The sequence below is a fragment of the Myotis myotis genome, unplaced genomic scaffold (assembly GCF_014108235.1).
Source record: "Myotis myotis isolate mMyoMyo1 unplaced genomic scaffold, mMyoMyo1.p scaffold_m19_p_2, whole genome shotgun sequence".
NCBI classification, from domain to species: Eukaryota; Metazoa; Chordata; class Mammalia; order Chiroptera; family Vespertilionidae; genus Myotis; species Myotis myotis.
The window spans coordinates 1,999,353-2,020,566 of NW_023416324.1; the positions used below are offsets into that span (position 1 = coordinate 1,999,353).

Sequence of the window (21,214 nt, forward strand, 5' to 3'; positions counted from 1 at the left end):
GGCACTCAAGCTTGTTCCATGCAGTCGATGAATGAAGTGGAAAGGTTTTTCGATGATAACTATTGTTTAAGCAGCGTCTCTTGAAACCCCTATCATGAAGGGTGTTACGTTCTGGGTTTTAACACCACCAGGAAAACAAACCCGCCACAAGTGGTGGGCCGGTCCTTGGACCTGCTACTACTGTCCATTCTGACTTGGCTAAACTTCAGCAAATATTGAACACATGTGACTACTTACTCATTTCAAAGTTTAAATCAGGCCTTTTATGTTAAAAACTAGAGGCCCAGTGCACAAAATACGTGCATGGGTAGGGTCCCTAGGCCTGGCCGGCGATCAGGGCTGATGGGGGCCTTCCAGCTGCCGGCCTGGGCCTTCCTTCCAGCTCCTGGTTGGGGCCTCCCTTCCCCAGCTGCCGGCCGCCGGCCTGGCCTTCCTTCGTTCCACGCTGCCCCCTGGTGGTCAGCACACCTCATAGCGAGCAATCGAACTCCAGGCCTCCTGGTCCAACTCCTGAGGGGATAATTTGCATATTAGGCTTTTATATATATAGATGATATCTCTAATGAGCTGAAGTTCAGCTCTAGGAGTCCCAAAGATCTCATTACATGTGGCATGTCTGGCAAGTTCCCTCTGGCCTACTGAGTAGACATCCCGAGATAATTAGGGCTGACATACTGTGGGGTGAAGGCGCGTGGGGTGCAGACGGGAGGAAGAAAGGGGGTTTGCAGGATAGCGCAAGGCTCGTTCTAACTCAGCTCATGTTTTCATAATGTTTCATCTTGAAAAGGCAAGGGGTACAGGAGCTCTCTGTATTATTTCTTACACCTGCATGGGAATCTACAATGACCTTAAAATAAAAATGCAAGGAAAAGCGAGGGAGAAACGTTTTGAAAGCAGGACTCAGGACAGCGTCATGTGTAACACGCAGCCTTTCAGAGCCAGGGCAGGCGGAGACAGAGGGATTTCCTTGGCCGGGTTGGGTGGAGGTGAGCGCGGTGACACCTGTTTCCCTCCAGGGATCTTTGAGCCTCTGAAATGGGTTCCGTCCAGGGTTCCCTCTGTCAATGCAGCAACTCGGGACTTTCCTAACCCCCATTTACGGAAGCAAGTCCAAACACCTTTCTTATCATCATCACCAGGAATAATAAAGTTATTTTAATTACTTCAGAAAGTTGACCAGGAAAGAAAGCTGGTTTTAAAATATATTTTTTAAAATATATTTTTTATTTTTTATTAATTTCAGAGAGGTAGGAAGAGGGAGAAAGAGAAACATCAATGATGAGAATCATTGATCAGCTGCCTCCTGCACACCCCACAGGAGGGATTGAGCCCGCCACCTGGGCATGTGCCCTGACTGGGAATCGAACTATGATTTTCTGGTTCATAGGTCGTTGCTCAACCACTGAGCCACGCTGGTCAGGCTTAAAATATTTTTAAGGTTAAAAACTAACACTTCAGTATTCTCATTATTCACCCACCTTCACCCGTTCCTGGACAGTGGCCTTTTCCCTTGAAGAATAGCAGGACCCAGCCGGGCACAGACTCAGGGTGCAGTGTCCAGCACGTCTTCCTGTGCCAGTAATGCCCATCCCTTGGCCACCCTTCCGGGCAAAGACAAACACCAGCCACTGTGGACTAGATATCTGTGTCCTTCTCAAAGGGACAGGTTGACCCTTTACCCCTCAGGTGACAGTAGTAGGAGGTGGGGTATTGGGAGGTGATCCGCATTAGGTGAGGTCATGAAGGGGCCCAGAGAGGGGTTAGTGGCCTTGTAGGTCAGGGGAGAGCTTGCTGCCCGCCTCTGCTCTGGGACGTGTGAGGGTATACCCTGGTTTGAGACTCGCAGCCTCCAGAGCTTTGGGAAATAAATTTGTCGTTATAAACGACCCAGTATAGGGGACTTCGTTACAGTAGCCTGAACTGAGACACTGCCAACCAGCCCTGAAAATACCTTATCCTCTACCCAGCAGTTCTCAAGCTCATTGATCTTAGGGTCCCTTTAAACTCTTAAAAGTTGCCGAAACCGGTTTGGCTCAGTGGATAGAGCGTCGGCCTGCGGACTGAAGGGTCCCAGGTTCGATTCCGGTCAAGGGCATGTACCTGGGTTGCGGGCATATCCCCAGTGGGAGATGTGCAGGAGGCAGCTGATCGATGTTTCTCTCTCATCGATGTTTCTAGCTCTCTATCTCTCTCCCTTTCTCTCTGTAAAAAAATCAATAAAATATATTTAAAAAAAAAAAAGTGATTGAGGACCCCTAAGAGCTGTTGGTTATGTGTTCTATCTAGTTTATGTACTGTATAGAAATTAAAAAATGTTCTTTAGTTCATTAAAAATAAACCCCTTATTAACATACACCATATTTTTTGATAAATAGCTAAAAATCTCAAAACATCAAGAGTGGCATTGTTTCATAGATCTACTAGTCCAGTGGTTCTCAACCGTGGCTGCACATGAGAATCACCTGGGGATCTTTTTGAAATCCTGATTTCTGGGCCTCATCCTCCAGAAATTCTGTTTCTTTGTTATGGGGTGAGGCCACATTAGTAACAAAGAAACAGAAGTTCCGGAGGATGAGGCCCAGAAATCAGGATTTTAAAAAGATTCCCAGGTGATTCTCATGTGCAGCCAAGGTTGAGAACCACTGCACGAATCCTTTTCATATCTTACTAATAGAAGATGCTGGATTCTCCTGTCCGCTTCTGCTTTCAGTCCGTTTGGAGATCATAAATTATGCCGCCTCTGGGAAACCTGGCTGTACACGCACCAGAGATTGACGTAGTATCATTCGGATCCACAGTTTGACCTTGTGGATCTACAGAGTGTCTTGAGGGTCCCTCCACCCTGCAGGTCCCCCGGCTGCACTTTGAGGAGGGCCATCGTAGCCCGAGCCTGAGGCACCTTCCACAGGTGATGTCAATGGTGAAGGCGATGCGGTCTTGAGGCCCCGGTGAAGTTCATTACCTTCTGTGTGTGCTAACCCCTGCTGGGCTAGGAGCCCCTTGGAGGGAGACCCAACTTTATTCACCTTCACAGTCTCAGGATCTAACAGTGTCTGGTCTGTAGTAGGCACCAGGTTTAATTATTTTTAAATGGAAATACATATTTAAAAAATATATTTTTATTGGTTTCAGAGAGGAAGGGAGAGGGTGAGAAACATCAATGATGAGAGAGAATCATGGATCAGTTGCCTTCTGTATGCCCCACACTGGGGATTGAGTACGCAACCTGGCATGTGCCCCAGCGGAATTCAACCTTGACCTCCTGGTTCATAGGTTGACCCTCAACCACTGAGCCACGCCGGACAGGCTACATACACATTTTAATGATAAAAGCTGTGAGGTTATAGTATGACTGTATTACAGAAAATAGAAACAATAAGAAAAACCACACAGAATCGCCCAGATGGGGGTAGTATTTTCTATCAGTCTTTTTATAAAGTGCTGTTTTTTAAGACCTAGAGTCATACCATGTACAATAAATGAATACCGTAAATTTTAATACCTTTTTGTCCCCATCTAGCAATAGGTAAGCTTTCCTCTCTGGTTCTGATGTCTGCGACTACCATAATGTTTCATTGTAGGGACATAACACAACTTACTAAATATCCAACATTAGCCACGTCTGGGATGCTTCCAGTTTTTTGTTGTAATACAGTGATCCGGTGACGAAAACCTTCACACATAGAGCTTTTTTTTTTTGGCATTTAGTGTTATTTCCTTAGAATAGGTTCCCAGAAGTAAGATTACTGGGTCAAAGGGTGCAGACTTTTTTTTTTTTTTAAATGGCTTTTAATACATACTGTAAAATTGCTTTTCAAAGGGGTACACGGATTTTCAATGCCACCAGCACTTTCAAGAATATGTTCCACAACCCAAATTGTCAACATAGGTGCTGTTGAGAACGCTAATTGATAAAATATTGCACCCTCGTTGTGAAAATGTATTTTTTGAGGATCATAAAATCCACGTTTGTTGAAGAATGCCTGTGTAATACAAAACGTCCTTTCGGGACATCTTCCTTTCTGGAAAACGTGAGACATTTCTGCTTGTGAGGACGAGAAAAAAAAGAGCACATGTTAAGATTGGCACAAAATTTACTTTGACAGCCATTCTTGATGCCAGAAACCCTTCAGGGAGGGCCTTTCGCTGATCCTGCTAGTTGCCATCGACAGTAGCCCAGGAGGAAAGGGAAATGTAGAGGAATGCAGAGTTCTCAGTGCCAACCACACGAGATCCACTGAGAGGGGTCGGAGCCCTGCATCTCACTCCACTTCTCTCCAAACTTTGAGGGTGCAGCCCTCTCCGTGGATCCTGGCCAGCCCTGTCCACGTGCACAATCCCTGAGTTTCTCTGGGCGCGGGCATTGCACCTGTGCCATCTCAATGGGCTGCGGGCTTCTCTGCACTGTGTGTGCGGGTCCACCGGGTGTGGACGGACCTCCAGAAACCTGCAGTCGAGTCTGTCCCCCGCGGGCTGATCCCAACCTGCTTCGAGGCTAGCTCTCCCCGACTGACACCGGCCGGTCTCCCCACTGGGCACGGAGCGCGAGTGAGGTGGGCGCTGGACTGTGTGTGTGGGAAAGCCACGGAGGGGAGCCCGGGATGGAAGGAGACTTGCCTCGCCGGGCCCTCCGAGCAGGCGCGCCGAGGGGCACCGTTTCCCTGAGATTGTGCTCGGTGGCCTCATCCTGGGACAGGCGTCTCTGAGTCATCCGCTCTGCGGGTCACATGGCCAACGTGACCAAAATAAAGTTTCAGTATTTTAAGCCGCTAGAAAAGGGGACAACGGAACACACCACGGGTGGGGAGCGGGAGGCGGGCCCCGGCGGGCACGGGCGGGCCGGGCACCCGCGTGTGGGGCGGCGGCGACACGGGCCGAGGGGGCCGGGCGCCGGGGGCCCGGGAGGAGGGAAGGGGCGGGTCTTGGCGGGAGGCGCGCCCCTCCCCCCGCGGCCAGCAGTGACGCCCCGACTCCCGGGCCGGCCGGCTCCGGGGAGAGCGGCGCCGGGCGGACCTCAGCCGCGAGGCCCGCCAGTCCCGCCGTCCCCCGGCTGCGCCAGGCCTCGAAATTCCGGAGATGCCGCTGCGCCCTCCGCGACCACCGGGACCCCACGCGCCGGCAGCGGCTTCCCCGGGAACGTCCTTCAGCCCCGGGAGCACGCGGGAAAAGCCCCCGCGCGCCAATGAGCGAGCGCCTGCCTCATGACGGTCACGCTCGGGGGCGGGGCTTCCCTTCGCCGTTCCCGAGTTCCGGGAACCCCCTTTGATTGGTCTGGACGGCCTGGGAAACACTGTAGTGACGCCCAATCAAGACGCCACGTCTCGGCCTCGAGGAAATATTCCGTGTAGGCACCTTTTGGATTGGATAGTTCCTTCGGGCTCTGGCCACTGGGAAGCTTTGTTTAGGTCCGGAAGGCGGGCTTTCCTGAGAGTGGGTGGGGAGGGGGCGTTGATTCTGAACCAATCCTTTCATTCCGTTGGGTGGTGACCAGCCAATGGGCCGGAGGGATAGGACGCTCCTCCCGGAGAGTAGTGAGACCCCTGGTGCGGGGCGATTGGTGGCGGTAGTGATGAGTGGCAGCCTCCTAACCCAACAGGCGTAGTGCGTGGGCCGTGGGGCGGGGCCAGGGCGGGTGCGCGGCGGCGGCGGGGTGGCTGGGCCGGCGGCGGCGGCGGTACGAGGCGCGCGCTCGGGGTCCCGGTCGCGAGGAGGAGGAGGATGTGGCGCGCGGAGGGGAAATGGCTGCCGAAAACAAGCCGGAAGGTAAGAGCCGGAGCGTGAGGGCTGAGGGCGGCGTGGCGGGCGGCGGGACCCGGCCCCGCCGGACATCCCGGGCATCGGCGGCGCCGGGAGGGAGCGCGGGGGCGCGGCGGCGGGGACGGGCGGCGGGTGCCCCGGCCGGGGAGGGGGCGGTGGGTGGGGGGCGGAGCGCGGCCGGTCCTGAGGTGACTCGCGGGGCGGTGGAGCTCGGCGCCGCACACCCCCACCCGGGGGCGGGCTGGGGCCGGAGGGGCGGGGGGCCGGCGGGCGGGGGCCGGGCCCAGCGAGGAGGAGGAGCCGGCGGAGGGAGGGCCGGCGCCTCCCCCACCCGGACCGGGCATCCCCGCCGCTCCGGGGCCCGTGGCGCGGCCCCCGCCCCTCGCCCCCCGCGCCGGCCTGGTGGGGGCCGCGGGGCGGAAAGTTTATCCGCCTCGGGCCCCCTCCGGCCTCGCGCCCCACTGCCCCGGGCCGGTCCCCGTCGGGGCACGGCCGGCGCTCTCCCTCGCCGCCCTGGCTCTCGGGCGGCAGGGCCAGGCGGACTCTGTCCAGCATCACCCTCGAGCCCTGTGGGCGCCTCCCAGAGCCGGCGGGGTCCCGGCGTTTCTCCCCACCAGGGGGACCCCGTCCTGCTGAGCGTCCCCGGGCGGGAGGGCCTCGTGTGACCCCTCCCCCTTCCCTTCCTGGGAGGGGTCCTGCGCACATCCCCGCCCCAGCCGTGCTTCCTCTCCTACTCTTGCCCTTGCACCCCTCGCAGCCAGGAGGGTGGGGTCTCCGTTTCAATGGCAAGTGAGGCTCTCCATACTTCCTTGCCCTTTACCTTCTGTGACCCTGGTCCTGCTTCGGCAGAGGGGTCCGTGTCACCCTCTCGTTTCCCGTGGAATCTTTTGGGGCCTCTGCACACCATCTCTTGACCCTTTTGCCAGGACAAGGGGACTCGGGCTACCCATGTTCTTCTTCCCTCACCCAGCGGCTAGTGGGGGCCTGTGCAGCGCTGAAGTCATTGCTAAATGGGAAAGCAGATACTTCGTACGGATTGTGCACCCTCCCCGCACACTTTCCTGGGCGAGGGTGAGCTCATTTCCTGCATACCCTCTGAGTTGTCCTCTTTTCCTTTCGGGAGAAACTGGACACGCCAGGGCTCCCTTCCCTGCTTGTCTGTCTCCCTGAACGTGTTCTCTCTCCTCGGAGTTCCTTGGGGTGAGGGTGCCCATCAGATGTAGGGCAGGGCTTCCATTGTGCCTCCTACTGGAGTAAGACGGGGCCACGCTCATTACTCCGACGTTGGAGGAAAACCAGGGTATCGTTTGCTTCCAGTTCACTTTCCCCCTGGGTGGGGGCGGCGTGCACCAGTTGACACTGCCCCAGCGGGGAGAGAGTCGTGGGCCCCTGTTTTTGGCGTTCCGGTTACTGTCTTCTGTGCAGGAAGAGCCAGACTCTCTACACCCTACATTCAAGAGTCTTTGAACCTTCCCTGGAAATAAACGTCCCATGTCTTTTTTAGGAGAACTTCTATCCTCCTTATGGCTTCTGGTTCCCAGTCAGCCATATTTAGGGAGCCTGTTACCTTGACTTTTTCTAATTTTCTTAAATTGTATTCATGTTGGCTGGGTAAGAGAGCCATATGCCTTTCCACCCAGAAAAGGGAGTGTAGACACCCATGTCGCCCACATGCCTTTCGGGAAGGGGTTGCTAGTGTGCTCCTGGTACTAGAACCTTCCTTTGGCCCTGGCGTTGTCCCTTGTGGGATCCAAACATTCTTTTGATCTTGTAGCTTTCAGGTGAAGGGGAAATTTGGACACTTACTCTTTTCTGCTGCTATGATTCTCTTTTGGCAAAAAGGCGATCACAGGGATGCTACGCATATGTTTATGTATACATACCTCAAAGTCCCCACAAACACCCAAAATGTACAGATGGTCATGTAATCCTTACACATTTCTGCATCTATGTAAAGGGTGTGATTTCATCTATGAATATAAGAATACACACACACACACACGCACACACACACACACATTGGTAACTCTTCAAGCTTAGAGAATTGGAAGGCTCATTGATAAATGGCCAGTTCTTACCACTCTTTCATTTCTCATTTGTACTGAACTGAATAAGCAGAATGACATCCTGAATGTTCATGTAAAGTGCAGAGGGCTTGCCGATATCGGCTCACCCAAACTTAGGCATTCGGAATCCAGGAGCGGTATTCTCGGATTGGTCCTGCATAGGGTTAAAAGTTCTCATCTCATGTCTTCCCTGCCGTGTAGGGGAAAGAGATTTTCATGTATTTGGGGCAAACGAGAGGAGTGGGTGAGAAGAATATGTGTTTCTGTGACGGAACTGGAAGTGAACGGCCATAAATATGTCACTGTTTTATTTTGGCCATTTAAATAATTGAGAGAGATTGTGTACATTAGGACAAGGTACTTTTGGGAGGGCCTGTGACACTTCGTGACAGGGCAGGAGGGACTGTTCTCCAGGTGTTCCCTGAGTGTCACAGTTTGTGTATTTGTCTGATTGCCCTTGGCTCCGGGGCAGGGGCAGTGATGTGAGTCTCCCCTGGTCCCCCCACTTCCTTCCCTCACAAAACTTGGAACGGTTGCTAGCTGCTGTCACTTCTTGACAGGCTGAGTTTGGAGCCTCATCCTCCCCAGCAAGCTCTGTCGGACTCGAAGCATTTGGACCTTCGAGCGCTTTTCTAGCAAGGACACTCCACCTGGGCTACGGAGGAGGAGACAGGGCCGCCCGAGGGCTGGCCAGCTTCGACGGACTGTGGGCTTGGCCCTTCAGTTAATATTGAGTTATCCGGCGGCCATAATACCCATCGCCTCACAGTACTGCTTTGACCTCAATTTGCTTTTCTTTTGGCTTTTCAAGAGTTCTTATGTTTTTTATCCTCTCTGTATCTATACTCAGCTGGATGGAATTGTGTACTTTTAGGGTGTAGTATCACTGACCCTTGGGAAACAAGGGGACAACCTGCCGTATGTGTTGGCGTTTTCCCAGTAGAGGCATCACTTCCGGTGGTGGATCCTGGCCTGCCGACTCCATCCCACCGATGCCTTTGAGCGTTCCCTTGCTAATCGGTGCTCCATGCAGCGGGCAGCGGAAGGACATGGTAAAGGTCAGAAGAGCACACTGGAGGTTAGTGTGGAAAGTTAGGCTCTTTCCTTTGAGTTCAATACGGTTGTGCTTCTGTGTCCCCCGTCCCCATAGCGTATTGGAGCTCAGCTTTGCTGCTCTTCCAGTGAGATGGTTCTCTTGTAGCTGGTCAGGCTGGATGGGTCCTCCTGACCTCATCACTGTCTCCTCCCCTACAACCTTGTACCCCCAGCTCTTCAGGCAAGGTTGGGTGGCCCCTGGAAAATCTCTTCCCTTGTCTTCTCGAAGACCTGGCTTATCCTGCATCTGGGAAATGCGGGTTTCTCCATCTCACCGTTCAGTGGATTCAGAATGTTGACGTGGTCACAGCAACCTCTGCTCAAGGTCAGATTGGGTCCGATTTTCCTTTCAGAAGGGAGGGTTGCTCTTGCTTGCTGAGACATATTTATATATCCTGCTTATGTGTGTTTTTCCATTTCTTTAGTTTTTAGGCTTTCCCCCTAAAATAGCCTATTCTTTGGGGTCAAGTGGCATTGTTTTAGTCCTCTGTGCATCCTCCGTGTGGCCCATGTGCTGGTGGGATTATAGTTCTCTCTGACTGGTGGTGAGGTAGCCCATAGGGTGGCTTTCCCCCACTTCTTCATTCCTTTGGGCCAGTCTTTGTTTCCTGTTTCCTAAGGTCTGGAGGAAGGGTGTCTTTGTGTACAGTTGTACTCCTTTCTAATTTCCTTATGGGAAAAGCAACAGAAGGTGATTGTCGTGTTCCCTTCCTTTCCCCTCATTGTGCCTGTTGCTCCTTTGGGGGACCCTTGAATTTGTTATTTTGGAGGAAGTTGTTTTTACTCGGTATTTCCATCACTGAGCTCATTCATTCCAGAGATGTGTTGAGCTGCTGTGTGCGAGGATCTGGGGAGGGGGTATCTGACTACCTGAGGCCATAGGAGCCTTGTTAGCCTTTTAATACAAATGACATTTCAGTGTATCTTGTCCTTGTCTTTTTATATAATCTTGTAAGGAATTCTTTTCTGTATTTTAATTATTTGGATTATCATCATACAAAAATAGACTTTAATAGTGTACTATTCCATTGAGCTCTTCCAGCCCTGCGGGAGTGGGGAGGGTGGGGGGCACCTCTGGAGAGACATTTGACAGTTTTCCCTCAGACTGTGCCTGTGTGTGTGTGTGCGTGAGCGTGTGTGCGTATGTGTATGTGTGTATCTGTGTGTATAGAAAAAAGTAAAGTCAGCCTTCTTTTTAAATGTGTAGGCATAACTTTTAGGTCATTTGGATATATGGTTGGTTGGAGTGCCTGTTTAACATTTGAACAGCACCAATTCGGGGTATTGTATAGGACATGAAATCAAATGCACCCTTTACAGAAGGAAGTGATAGAGAAAAATGATTTTCTCTTATGATTACCTGAGATGTTTCATAGTATCAGATAAGAAAGAACGACTTGAGCTGCTGTTACATTTTCACTGCCTGGAATATTGTATCCAAACTTAATGCCTAATTGTGGTGACCATTCTTAGGCTAGGTTTCTGGTATAATCATCACTGCTTTTGTTTATTATGTGACTTTTAATACTTTACACTTTTAAATGGCACCGTTATTTGTACTTCCTCCTCCTCTTTCGGTAAATAGCCTCAGATTATTTTTGGATGCAGGTATGGTATACATAATGATGACAACAATAGTAAAGAATTGACCTGAAATGCGCTTTTTCTTTTCCTTCTATGTTAAATCAGATTTAACTTCCACTATGTCTGCAGAAACCAATTCTGCTAGTATTCCACTCTTAAGAAGAACTCTTGTTGAGGATCGTTGTAGTCTGTGGTTTGGCAGTCCTTTATTCATGTGAACATGTGGCTGAATATTTTTTGTGGTGACATGCAATATGTGTTTCTTTTGTATTTCCATTAAAACAGATCATTTCTTAAAATGTTCGGTATCTTCTAGAATCACTTACCATGCTCATTTTTTTTTTCTAGATGATTTCAATCCTATTTCCCTTTCCCACATAAAGAGGTTTCTTTATTGCCCTTGCCATCATCATTATTATAAGAGAGTAATTGTAGCTCTACCGTATTCATAGCCTATCATTCAGTAAAGAGGGATGCCCCCTGTTTCTTTTGTCCTGTAGTAAGAGGCAGTGTTACTTCTTATTCCCCTGAGTTTAGGGTGATGGGGTGGGTTTAAGCCACTAGGTGGAGGGGTGATGGTAATGTCTGTAACGGCATTCTCCCGGGGTGGAATACTGTGTCCTTTAGGCATCTCTCTGGGCCTCGTGTAGGTTTTGGAAATTTGTTTTTGCTGCATTTTGCCATCCTTCTGTCTCTTTGGCTTGACAATGGTAAATTTCTTTGGGCACAGCCAACAAGTGTACTACTCATTTGGGGCCTTCATTCACCAGGACGTGTGGGGTCTTCTGATGCTCCTCGGCCTGTTAAGGTACTATCTGCATAGTCTTTGTGTGCTTGAATAGGAAGTGTTCTCACCCTCTGCTTCCTTGTCCAGGTAACCTGAGTAAGAGCGCGTGGTCATTCACTCTATTTCCAGACTGTAGTGTGTAGTGTGGTTTTTTTGGTACCTAATCAGGTTTGGATATAGGCTGAGGCGACACTTGTGTTGTGTGCCGTCAGTGGATGTGGATCCAGCAGTCCTGTGTTAAGACGTGTGACTATGTCGGTAGAAAGCGGAGCTGGTAAACATATAGATGGTCTTCCATCCCATGATACTTGTCATGTATTTGTAGGCAGAATGTTTTTCTGTGTATATTGACAGTGGACAGCAGTCCCCGATTTTTTCCATGGTGAGACAAAGCAAGGTTTTCTTTTCTTTTCTCCTTCTTTCCCATCAGTATGCTGGCTGTGTGCTTCTCAGGTTGTATTGCGTCTCTCTGCTTTGAACGCCATTGCTTGTAGAAGGTCATGGGCCTCCATGTGTAAAGGTTCGTAATGCTTCCTGAGCATTTTTAGCTCATTCCCCTGGACCAGAAGAGAAATATTCTGTACCCACTGCAAGCAGAGGCCCAGTGTCAGCCACGTCACTTCTCCTCTCACTTCTTTCAGAGGATTGTTCATTTGCTTTCAACTGATTGACATCAGAGGTGGGATGACCAGAGATGTTTTTTAAATGTTTCTTCTGGGTTCAACCTGTGTTTTGTTTCTCTCTGGTAGGGTTGCATGTTCTCTTATACAGTCCTTTGCTCATTTGCAGAAGTGCAGTCACTTTTTATTTTATTTTTTCAGACTGAGCCAGGCCTTCCGAGTCATGTACTGTACTGTGTTCCTTCCCAGGAGTGTTAGCGGAGGGTGACTGCGAGGGCGACGGCTGGTGTGGGGCTGTGCTCCTCTGCGCTCTGCCGTGTGGCTAGTAGTTACAAGTGCGCAAAGTGACATGCTGGAAGGAAACATTTGGGACTGAGTTCTTAACCATTTCAAACATGTCACCACCTGGAGACCATTCCTCTCACAGTGATCTCACTTCCTCTTGTCATCTAAAATCTCTTCCTGCCTTCTCAAAAAATCCAGAAACAAATCCAGAAACAACAATCCTAACAAAACCCCAGCAAGGCAAGCCGGGCACGCCCGCCCGACTGCTCTGCTCCCCGCCCCGCCCCCGCCCCGCCGGCTTTGGACATGCTGCTGAATTGATACTTTGGTACCTGCGGTCTTCACAGGTTGACATGTGAAAAGCCTTTTGGGACACAGCGTCAGGCATTGAATAGACTAGGCATTGTCTCCATTTTTCCTTATCAGTTACCACAAGGTAAGATTATGTATTTAGTCACTTAAAAACACTTGCAGAGTGAATCATTTTTCCTCCTTTGTTCCCACCTCCCCGTTGGAAAGAATTTGGACTGTGGCTTCTCATAATAATAGTAAATGACTGTGTCCCTGCTTTTGTGTCCAGCGCCTGTGAGGAAGTGGGGAACTCACTCCCAACGGCGCAGGCTGACAAGCCGGGACTCGGACGGTCTCTCTGGCCTGTATGTGACTGTGGAGGTGATTTATACTTTCAGCTAAACCTCATGTCGGTAACACATACATGATAAGAAACCCAGGTGTTTCAGTTTATTTCATCTTTTTTACACTATTTGTTTAGCAAGATGTATCTCTAGATACATGCATTAGAATGGTACTCCTGCAACTAAAATTAAAGAAAAGAAAGAAAGAAAAACAAAGGGTTTTTTCAGTTTTGAAGAAGGTTTTATCTGTTTTTCTTCTTCAGCAGGGTTGCTTGAGAGTGCCAGGAAGTGTTTCTGAAGGCACAGCAATACAATCAAGAATTAATCTTTTAAAACTTAGATTTGGTTTTCAGTCCTTGTCTGAAAAGTTATTTCTGAGGATGTGTGTGCCCCATTGGTTTTCTGGGGCACTTGGATATGAAACCATTTGGAAGCGATAAAAATAAATTGTTACAGGCTGTGAAATTATCAAATAAAAAGAAAAAAGATGCACTAGTGAAGAAAGTACCCATTTATTGTTAAAAAAAATCTCAAAGTGATGATTGGGAGTGTCAGTTCAGGTATTCTCGGGAAGAATGGAACGTGAATGTGCTTGCCCTGTTGAAATCGGCAACTTTCCCTGTTATACGGAGAACTCTCCAAATGGGCTGCTCGGAAGATAAAGAAGTTGATGGGATTGCTTATTTTCAAATGTTAAGTGTTTTTTCTCTTTTTAAAAAGTAATTGAAATAAAATAACCCTTCTTAGTGAAGAAAATGTAAACTCTTAATGGAAGTTCAGCAGAATGAAACATTTAAAAAGTGAAGATAGAAGATAAGGATTTTTTATTGCTAATCCACAAGGGGGTAGTGATGTTCTATCAAAGGCTTGTGGTGGAAATGTGAGATGATCTTTTTTAACATTTTAGATTTGCAGATAAAACTGGTCTGTTTGCATTTTCACTTAATAAGATCTCCTTTTTCAAATCTTCCTTGGCAAAATTATTTATTGTTTAAATTTTTAAAAAACTCATTTTGGGGGGAATGGTTACATTAAGCCATCGAATGGTAAAGGAGGGAGAATGTCCTTGTAGTTTTGTGCTGTGGAGATGTTACCAAGGATCTGAGGTCGCTTGTAATCTTCAATTTCCTGGGAAACATTAGGAATCAGTTATTTAAGTGTCCCAAATAAAAGGATTTTAGTAACTCGTGTCTAAACTTTACAGAAGTTTTTATTACTGGTTGTATTTTCAGTTCTGCTGAGAGATGAAAAATGTGAATAACCCATACCACTAGCTGCTTTTAATAGTTGTAAGTAAATCAAATTTTTATAATCTTTTTTATTAGTTTATACTACATCATTAGATGAAAGCATTTCCCCTCTTACATAAAGATTCCAGTAGCTTGCCTGAAGTCATGAGCTTCATCCCCTTTTACTCAGAATTCCTTAAAATCAGGGGTGGCTTGGCAATGCCACGTAGTTTTCAATGAAGAAATCACAGTGGGTATATTGTGTGCTCTTTTCTCAACAAGAGCACATAGTGGGCGAAGGATTTAAGGTGAGGATGGGACTACATTCTGCTGATTTAGCAGCAACTAATATCTTGAAAAAAATATTTTTAACAAACATATGAAATAGTTCCATGGTTTAGACGTTAAGCTTGTTTGTAGCATATTTAGTATATTTTTCATTTTTGGTTTAGGGAAAAGGTTGTTAATACAGCTTTTCTCTCTCTCTCTCTCTCTCTCTCTCTCTCTCTCTCTCTCTCCCTCCCTCCCTCCCTCCCTCCCTCCCTCTCTCCCTCCCCCGCCTTCCCTCTGTCTCCCCCCCCCCCCCCTTTCCTTGGTCTGAGCAAGGGCTTTTTCTGTTTTATCTCCTTTATTAAATGACTGGTCATTTCACATCCCCAACGATACAGTTTCTTCACGGACTATCCTAAGCTCTGCTGGGAGCTGGACTATGACGTCAGCATTTCCATTCATGAATTTGATTTTTCTAAATCTCTTTTCTTCTTTTGTATTCCTGAGCTGCCTTCTGGCACATGCACAAATCAGTTTACCATCAGTCAGCCCATAAATCAGCGATAAAAGGTAAAACAAAAGATAAGATGCTGGGGCTGTTTCGATAGAACTCTAGTTGCTCATGCTGATTCACATCAGTGTACTTCGGACAAGGTTTCTGGCGAAACGGATTGAAACCTAAAACAGTCAGCTTAATTATCCCATGATTTTGTGGATTATGCTGCATTGTGGCCCAACTGACACTACGTTTTTGTACTTCCATGAAGTTCAGAGTGCTAGGCTGTCGCTTCTTTGTTATAAAGGAATGTTTCTGTTGTAATTTGACTAAATTGGAGCATTCTGCATTTATTTCAGAGAGCTTGGGCCTGGAGATTAAATTAGGTCCTACTCAAAATACTTTTGGGATGCATTTGGATTTTGGGGGGATATTTTGTCACTCTTGAAATATTTATTTAATTTCAATTTTTTTTTTTTTTGTAATCCTCACCTGAGGACATTTTTTCCATTGATTTTTAGAGAGTGTGAAAGATAGGGAGGGTTAGGGGAGGGGAGAGAGAGAGAAAAGGAGAGGAGAGGAGAGAGACATCAATTTGTTGTTCCACCTATTTCTGCATTCTTTGGTTGATTCTTGTGTGTGCCCTGACCAGCCATTGAACCCGCAATCTTGGTGTATCAGGATGCTGTAACCAACTGAGCTTCCTGGCCAGGCTCTTGAAATACGTTAGACGACTCTGTCTGGTGCATACATTTTGCATGTGCTGCAGTTGTTATTCTGTAAGTAGCAGAGTAGCCCTAGATGGGAGTTAGGTTTCATCTCCCCCAGGTTGTGCATTCACGTAGCTGTTGACTCCAGTTTCTCCTCCGGGAGGTCACTGCTTGTGATTTAGTGCTGTGTGCCAGCCGTTCTGGAAGCAATCTTATTTGGAGTTTTCCTCTGCAGGCCGAGGGAGTTTGAGGCTGAGCCTCTGGCGTGTGGCATCTTTCGAGCCTCCTGTAGTTGATGAATGGTGAGCTTTACAAAAGTTCATTTTCTCCGCTTTCTTGGGGGTTTGTTGACTTTCTAGACATTTAATTGCCAAGAAACATTTAGATGTTTCAATTTAGAATGTGTTCTATTTAGAAATCACTGTAGCTCAGTTACAATTTATGGTGAGAGCAGGTGATTCAAACTGCAACCATTTTGATTGATTCCCAGTGTTACTCCTGAGATGACTTTAAAGCTCATGACAACAGCAGAGATACCAGCTCCTCCCACCCTTCAGTGAATCCAGAGCTGTGTGTTCCTTCAGGTTGAACCATGTTGTTGAATGGGGAACAGACATGTATGGTCTGCTATTTAGCATTCTCCTTGAAGTAGGTGCTCTGAGGAAAAAAATCAGCAAGGAGACATGAATAAGCATTTGAAGATGATGTAAATGATATTCATTTTCTCCAAGAACTGAATTGTTTTAAAATTATTTAAATACAATTTTTAAGAAAGATTCTAATCTTAAATATTATTTATTATTATTGTTATTTTTTAACCCTCACTGAGGATATTTTTCCATTGACTTGTAGAGACAGTGGAAAGGGGGGGCGTTCTGTTGGCTGAAGCTGTGTAGGAGGAATGTGAACCACCAGCACGGAAGCGCCTCCTTTCTGGTGTACGTAGAGAGCCTGACTTTTTAGGTCTAACACTTTGCGACTGTTTACTTTAAAAATGTGAAAAATTGTTAAAGCTGTTGAAAAGCTGTACAGCACAAAAATGTTCATTCTGCTCAGTTATTTCCTATGACACATTTAAGCTCTTTATTCTGATAGGATGAGTGTTCACACTTTTGGAAAAATAGACTTAAATAATATGATTACAGATGGAAAAGTGTCTGTTAACCCCAGACTTTTTATGTTTAAGGTTGGATTATTTATATTTGCTTGGTTGTTTCTTTCTGGATTTGATTAATACAACTGTTATTAAAATGTATTGATTGCCAGTAATTCAGTAAATGACTTCCTATTAAGAAATGCGTGGGGATGGGGGTGTTTCATGGGGGAGTTTCGGTGGACCCACAGTAATTGATCACATAGTGTCTTCACTTGGGCGTGCTTCCTGGGCTGCTACAGGCCTGGCATTTGGAGATGGCTTGAATATAATTTATATTTTGAAAGTTTCGTTCATATTTAAAGCTGCTGAGGGGCAAGTTAATGTTCCTGGTGTTCTTGCCAAGATTCCCTGCTTGATGCTTTCCGTCTCTGCCATTATGAAAGGTGCTGGCTGAATTATTTGCTTTGACAAAGCTTCTGATGGAGGTCTCTTCCTCGTTTAATTTTATTGATAGAGGCTGTTGTGCTTAAAAGGAAAGGATGACAAGCAGGAGGCTGTGAGTGGGTACTCCGTATTTTGAAGTACTTGTCTTTCTTCCTAGGGGTCCTCCAGAAATTGATCCTAGATTACTTGACCAAATTCAAGGCCCAGAGATTTATTCCAGACGTCCTGGGAGGCGAGGAACATCAGTCTTTCCCCACTGAATCATTATTCTGCATCTGACCCAGGCTGCCTGTATGGGTGTCTTCTGATGCAAATCTGGTGATAGTGGCAACCTTTCTAACTGGGCTGAGTATCCTTGACAGCTGTTATCTGTCCTCTCCAGGTATTTTTAGCCTCCAGCCTCTGTGGCCACGTCTGGAGGAAGGGAGGATGGATTTAGCTGCTCTGGTGCCACTCCAGGTTGTTGCGGGTGCTGTCCGCCTCCTTCAGCAGCCTGCCTTCGTCGCGGCCCGGCTCTGACGAGGCTCTTTGCCCTTGTCATGGGGTGAAAAAGCAAACACAGAAGTCATTTGTTAATAAGAATGGAAGTCATGATTTTCAGAATGCTTTCAAAAATAAACAGTGGTTAGTGGTAATGGTGCGCAACGAGGTGAATGTACTTAAGGCCACTAAATTGTATACTACAAAAGGGTGAAAATGATAAATTTTACATTATGACTATTTTACCACAATTTCAAAAAAAGACTCCAGGTGGATTCAAAATCTAAGGAGCAAAGTAGCAATGAGGTCCTAACAGTAAATATAAGACAATATTTTCATTACCCCAATGGGGGCTTGTGCCTTAAATAGGGTCAAAATCTCCCTCCCCACTGCCCATCTCTTCTTCTCTTCCCCTTTCCCCTCTGCCCCTGCCTCTCTGTCGCGCACACGCACACACAGTGGTAAGCAGGCTCTGCGGTTCCTCTATACAATCAACTCTAAGGAGGATTGGTGAGGGTCCGTTGGACTGCTGATCATTTCGAGGGGGTAGAGTGGAAGGAGACTGAGAGAGAGGGACTGCAGCAAGGGGTCCTGGCACCTCAACCTGTTTCCATCAACCAGCGTAAAAGAAAGAATATTAACTCCCAAATGGATTTGTGTTCAGTTGTTGTCGTGGGTAAACTTTCTGCAGAGAATATGTCCGCCGTAGCTACACCCATGAGGCCAAGCATTGTCAGCCAGAGGCCTGGGTGTGCGGAGTGAATCAGCAGTGGGCATGGCCCGTGTCCCCGGGCATGTGCTCTGAGTGGTGTAGAAGCAGGCGGGACACACTGGCAGGAGGTGGTCTTTGTAGGCTTTGCCCTGTGTGGGTTCTCAGGTTGTCCACTTGGGGGATGTCAGTCCAGTTTGGATACTTGGGTGGGTCCTTGCCTTTCCCTTGTTGTGGACCACTAAACCTGAAAGGTTGGGGACAGCTGTCCAAAGACAGGGACGCCTTGGAAGAGGGACTGTGGGGAAGGAAACAGCAAGCTGCCTCTGTGTAAGCGTAGGTGGCCGCCTGGATGCACGTTTGTTTGGCTTTCCCCTGGCATCTCCTTCCTGCCTCTCATCTCTGGTTTTTCTTGATTTCTCATGGCAGAGGGAGGAGTCCGAAGGCAGTAGACAGGTGGGAGACTGTGAGGGAACAGTAGTTTGGAGGTTCTGTGTAAGGGCCAATAGCCTGTATGCCGTGAATCGTCTGAATACACAGCTGTTTAGTAATTGGTGTCTCCTAGTGATGACCTTGAGTCTATTCAGAAAAGCAACACTTAGTGTGTTCTACTTACCAAAAGAGGAAAGTATGTAATGTTTTTAAAAAACAGCCATCAGAGTAGCTTTTAGTACTTAAAGGAATTTGATTGCTTTTTAAATAACTTTATTGAGATATAATTCATATACCATAAAATTCATTCTCTTAAAATATGGAAGTCAGTGGTATTTAATATGCTCATACAGTTTTACAGCTATCCGCACTATCCCTTTCCAGAGCATCTTCACTCCAAAAAGAAACCTGTATCTATTAATAGGCACCCCCCCCCCCCCCACTCCCCAACTCTAGGCAATCAGTAATCTCCTCTTCTTTATGCATTTGCCTATTCTGGACGTTTTATGTAAATGATATCTTACAATATGTGGTCTTTTGTGACTGGCTTCTTTCCTTGGCATAATGTTTTCAAGGTTCATTCATGTTGTAGCATATATAAGAACTTCGTTCCTTTTACAGTGGAACAATACCCTAAATACGCCACATTTTATTTATCTCTTCTTCAATTGATGAACATTTGAGTTATTTTCACTTTCTGGCTATTATGAATAATGCTGCTATGAACATTGTGTACATATTTTTGTGTGAACATATGTTTTCAGTTTTCTTGGGTGTATACCTAGCATTGGAATTGTTGGGTCATGTGGTAACTCTCTTTTGTTGAGGAACTGCCAGACTGTTTTGCAAAGTGGCTGCATCATATTACATTCCTGCCAGCAATGTCTGAAAATTCTGATTTCTTCACATCCTTGCTAACACTTTATATTATGTCTTTTTGATTAAAGCTATTCTTGTGGATATGAAGTATTATGTTATTGTGGTTTTAATTTGCGTTTCCTTAATGCCTAATGTTGAATGTCTTTCATGTGATTATTGGCCATTTGTATGTCTTGTCTGCTCTGGAGAAATGTCTTTTGCCCATTTTTGAATGAGTTGTTTGGTTTTTGGTTGTTAGTTGTAGGTGTTCTTTATTCATGCTGGGTATCAATCCCTTATCAGATATATGATTTGCAAATATTTTCTCCCATTCTGTGTGCTGTCTTTTTACTTTCTTGATAGTGTCTTTTGAAGCACAGTCGAGTTCAGTTTATCTTTTTTTCCTGTTGCTTATGCTGTCATCATTAAGAAATCATTGCCTAATCTAAGATCATAAAGATTGACAAATGTTTTTTGGTAAGTTTTATAGTTTTAGCTCTTACATTTAAGTCTGATTCATTTTGAGTTAATTTTTGTATGTAATTTTTGTGTATGTTGTGAGGTGGGTAGACTTCCAACATCATTCTCTTGCAGGTGGATATCCAGTTGTCCCAGCACCATTTGTTGAAAAGACCATTGAAGTATCTTGGCACCCTTGTCAAAAATCACTTGACCATAAATGTGTGGAGTCTCGATTTTAATCTATTGATCTATACATCTGTCCTTATGCCAGTACCACGCTGTCATGATTATTGTAGTTTTGTAGTAAGTTTTGAAATCAGGAGGTGTCTCTCCTCCAACTCTATTCTTTTCTAAGATTGTTTTGGCTATTCTAGGTCCCTTGAATTTCCACATGAATATTGGGATCAACTTGTCAATTTCTAAAAAAGAGGCAGTTTTGATATTGATAGGGATTTTGTTAGGTCTGTGGAACAGTTTGGGGAACCTAAAGCCTTTTTATGGATCTACTCTTTGCTTAACTCAAGCACCCATGTGGCTTGCCTTAAATTTTTTTGTTCTAATTTATTACTACAGTAGGCTGCCTTGGTGAGACATGGGAATTCTCTGGTAGGCTGGACTTGGACTTTTCAGGTCCCAAGAGAGCAAATAGCTCATTCACACAGTCTGCAGGTGTGTGTTCTTTTGATGTGAAAGTTGCTGATGTCTTGAATGTTTAGAAAAAAATGTGGTATTCTTGTTAACCCTTGTTCTGATTAATAGAGAATTAACAGATTCCACATATGAATATATAATTATCAGAGACTTAGAATATGTTACAATAAAACTGTGACATTAAAATTTATATTATTATTATTGGAGGTGTCAGAGATATTTTAGGATCTTGTACTCCTGTGGGGGCCATGTGAATATCAGTTACTGTTATACTCTTAAGTCAGTTCATTTACTCAGCAAACAATACTGAAGTGCCAGACGCAGGGAAGGACAGACATAGTCCCTGCCCTAGTGGGGAAACTGACATTAATCAAGGTGCCCTGTGAAATTACAACTCATACAGGGCTATGAAGAGATGAATGCTATGAAGGGAAGTACCTGTGTCATAAAAGGATTTGACTAATCTGAGAGGCTAGGGGAAGATTCTTGAGTTAAGCTATGAAGGAAAACGGGAATTAATTGAGGGAAAAATGAGGGAAAGAAGTTGT

General features: G+C 46.5%; 1 protein-coding gene and 1 pseudogene across 10 annotated transcripts in view; both read left to right on the forward strand.

Annotated features, from left to right (window-relative positions):
- Positions 1–5,186, forward strand: part of LOC118677696 — a 62,339-nt pseudogene extending 57,153 nt beyond the window's left edge.
- CAMTA1 (calmodulin binding transcription activator 1) overlaps positions 4,980–21,214 on the forward strand; it is a 697,635-nt gene continuing 681,400 nt past the window's right edge. For 5 of the 10 annotated variants that reach the window (XM_036347990.1, XM_036347993.1, XM_036347992.1 and 2 more), the window contains exons 1-2: positions 4,982–5,763; positions 8,764–8,901. In XM_036347990.1, coding sequence (XP_036203883.1) covers positions 8,851–8,901 — 51 coding nt within the window. In that variant the 5' untranslated portion in view covers positions 4,982–5,763; positions 8,764–8,850. Of the gene's footprint in view, positions 5,764–8,763; positions 8,902–21,214 lie in introns of all 10 variants that reach the window. The other 5 variants (XM_036347995.1, XM_036347999.1, XM_036347998.1 and 2 more) reach the window with 3 other exon arrangements.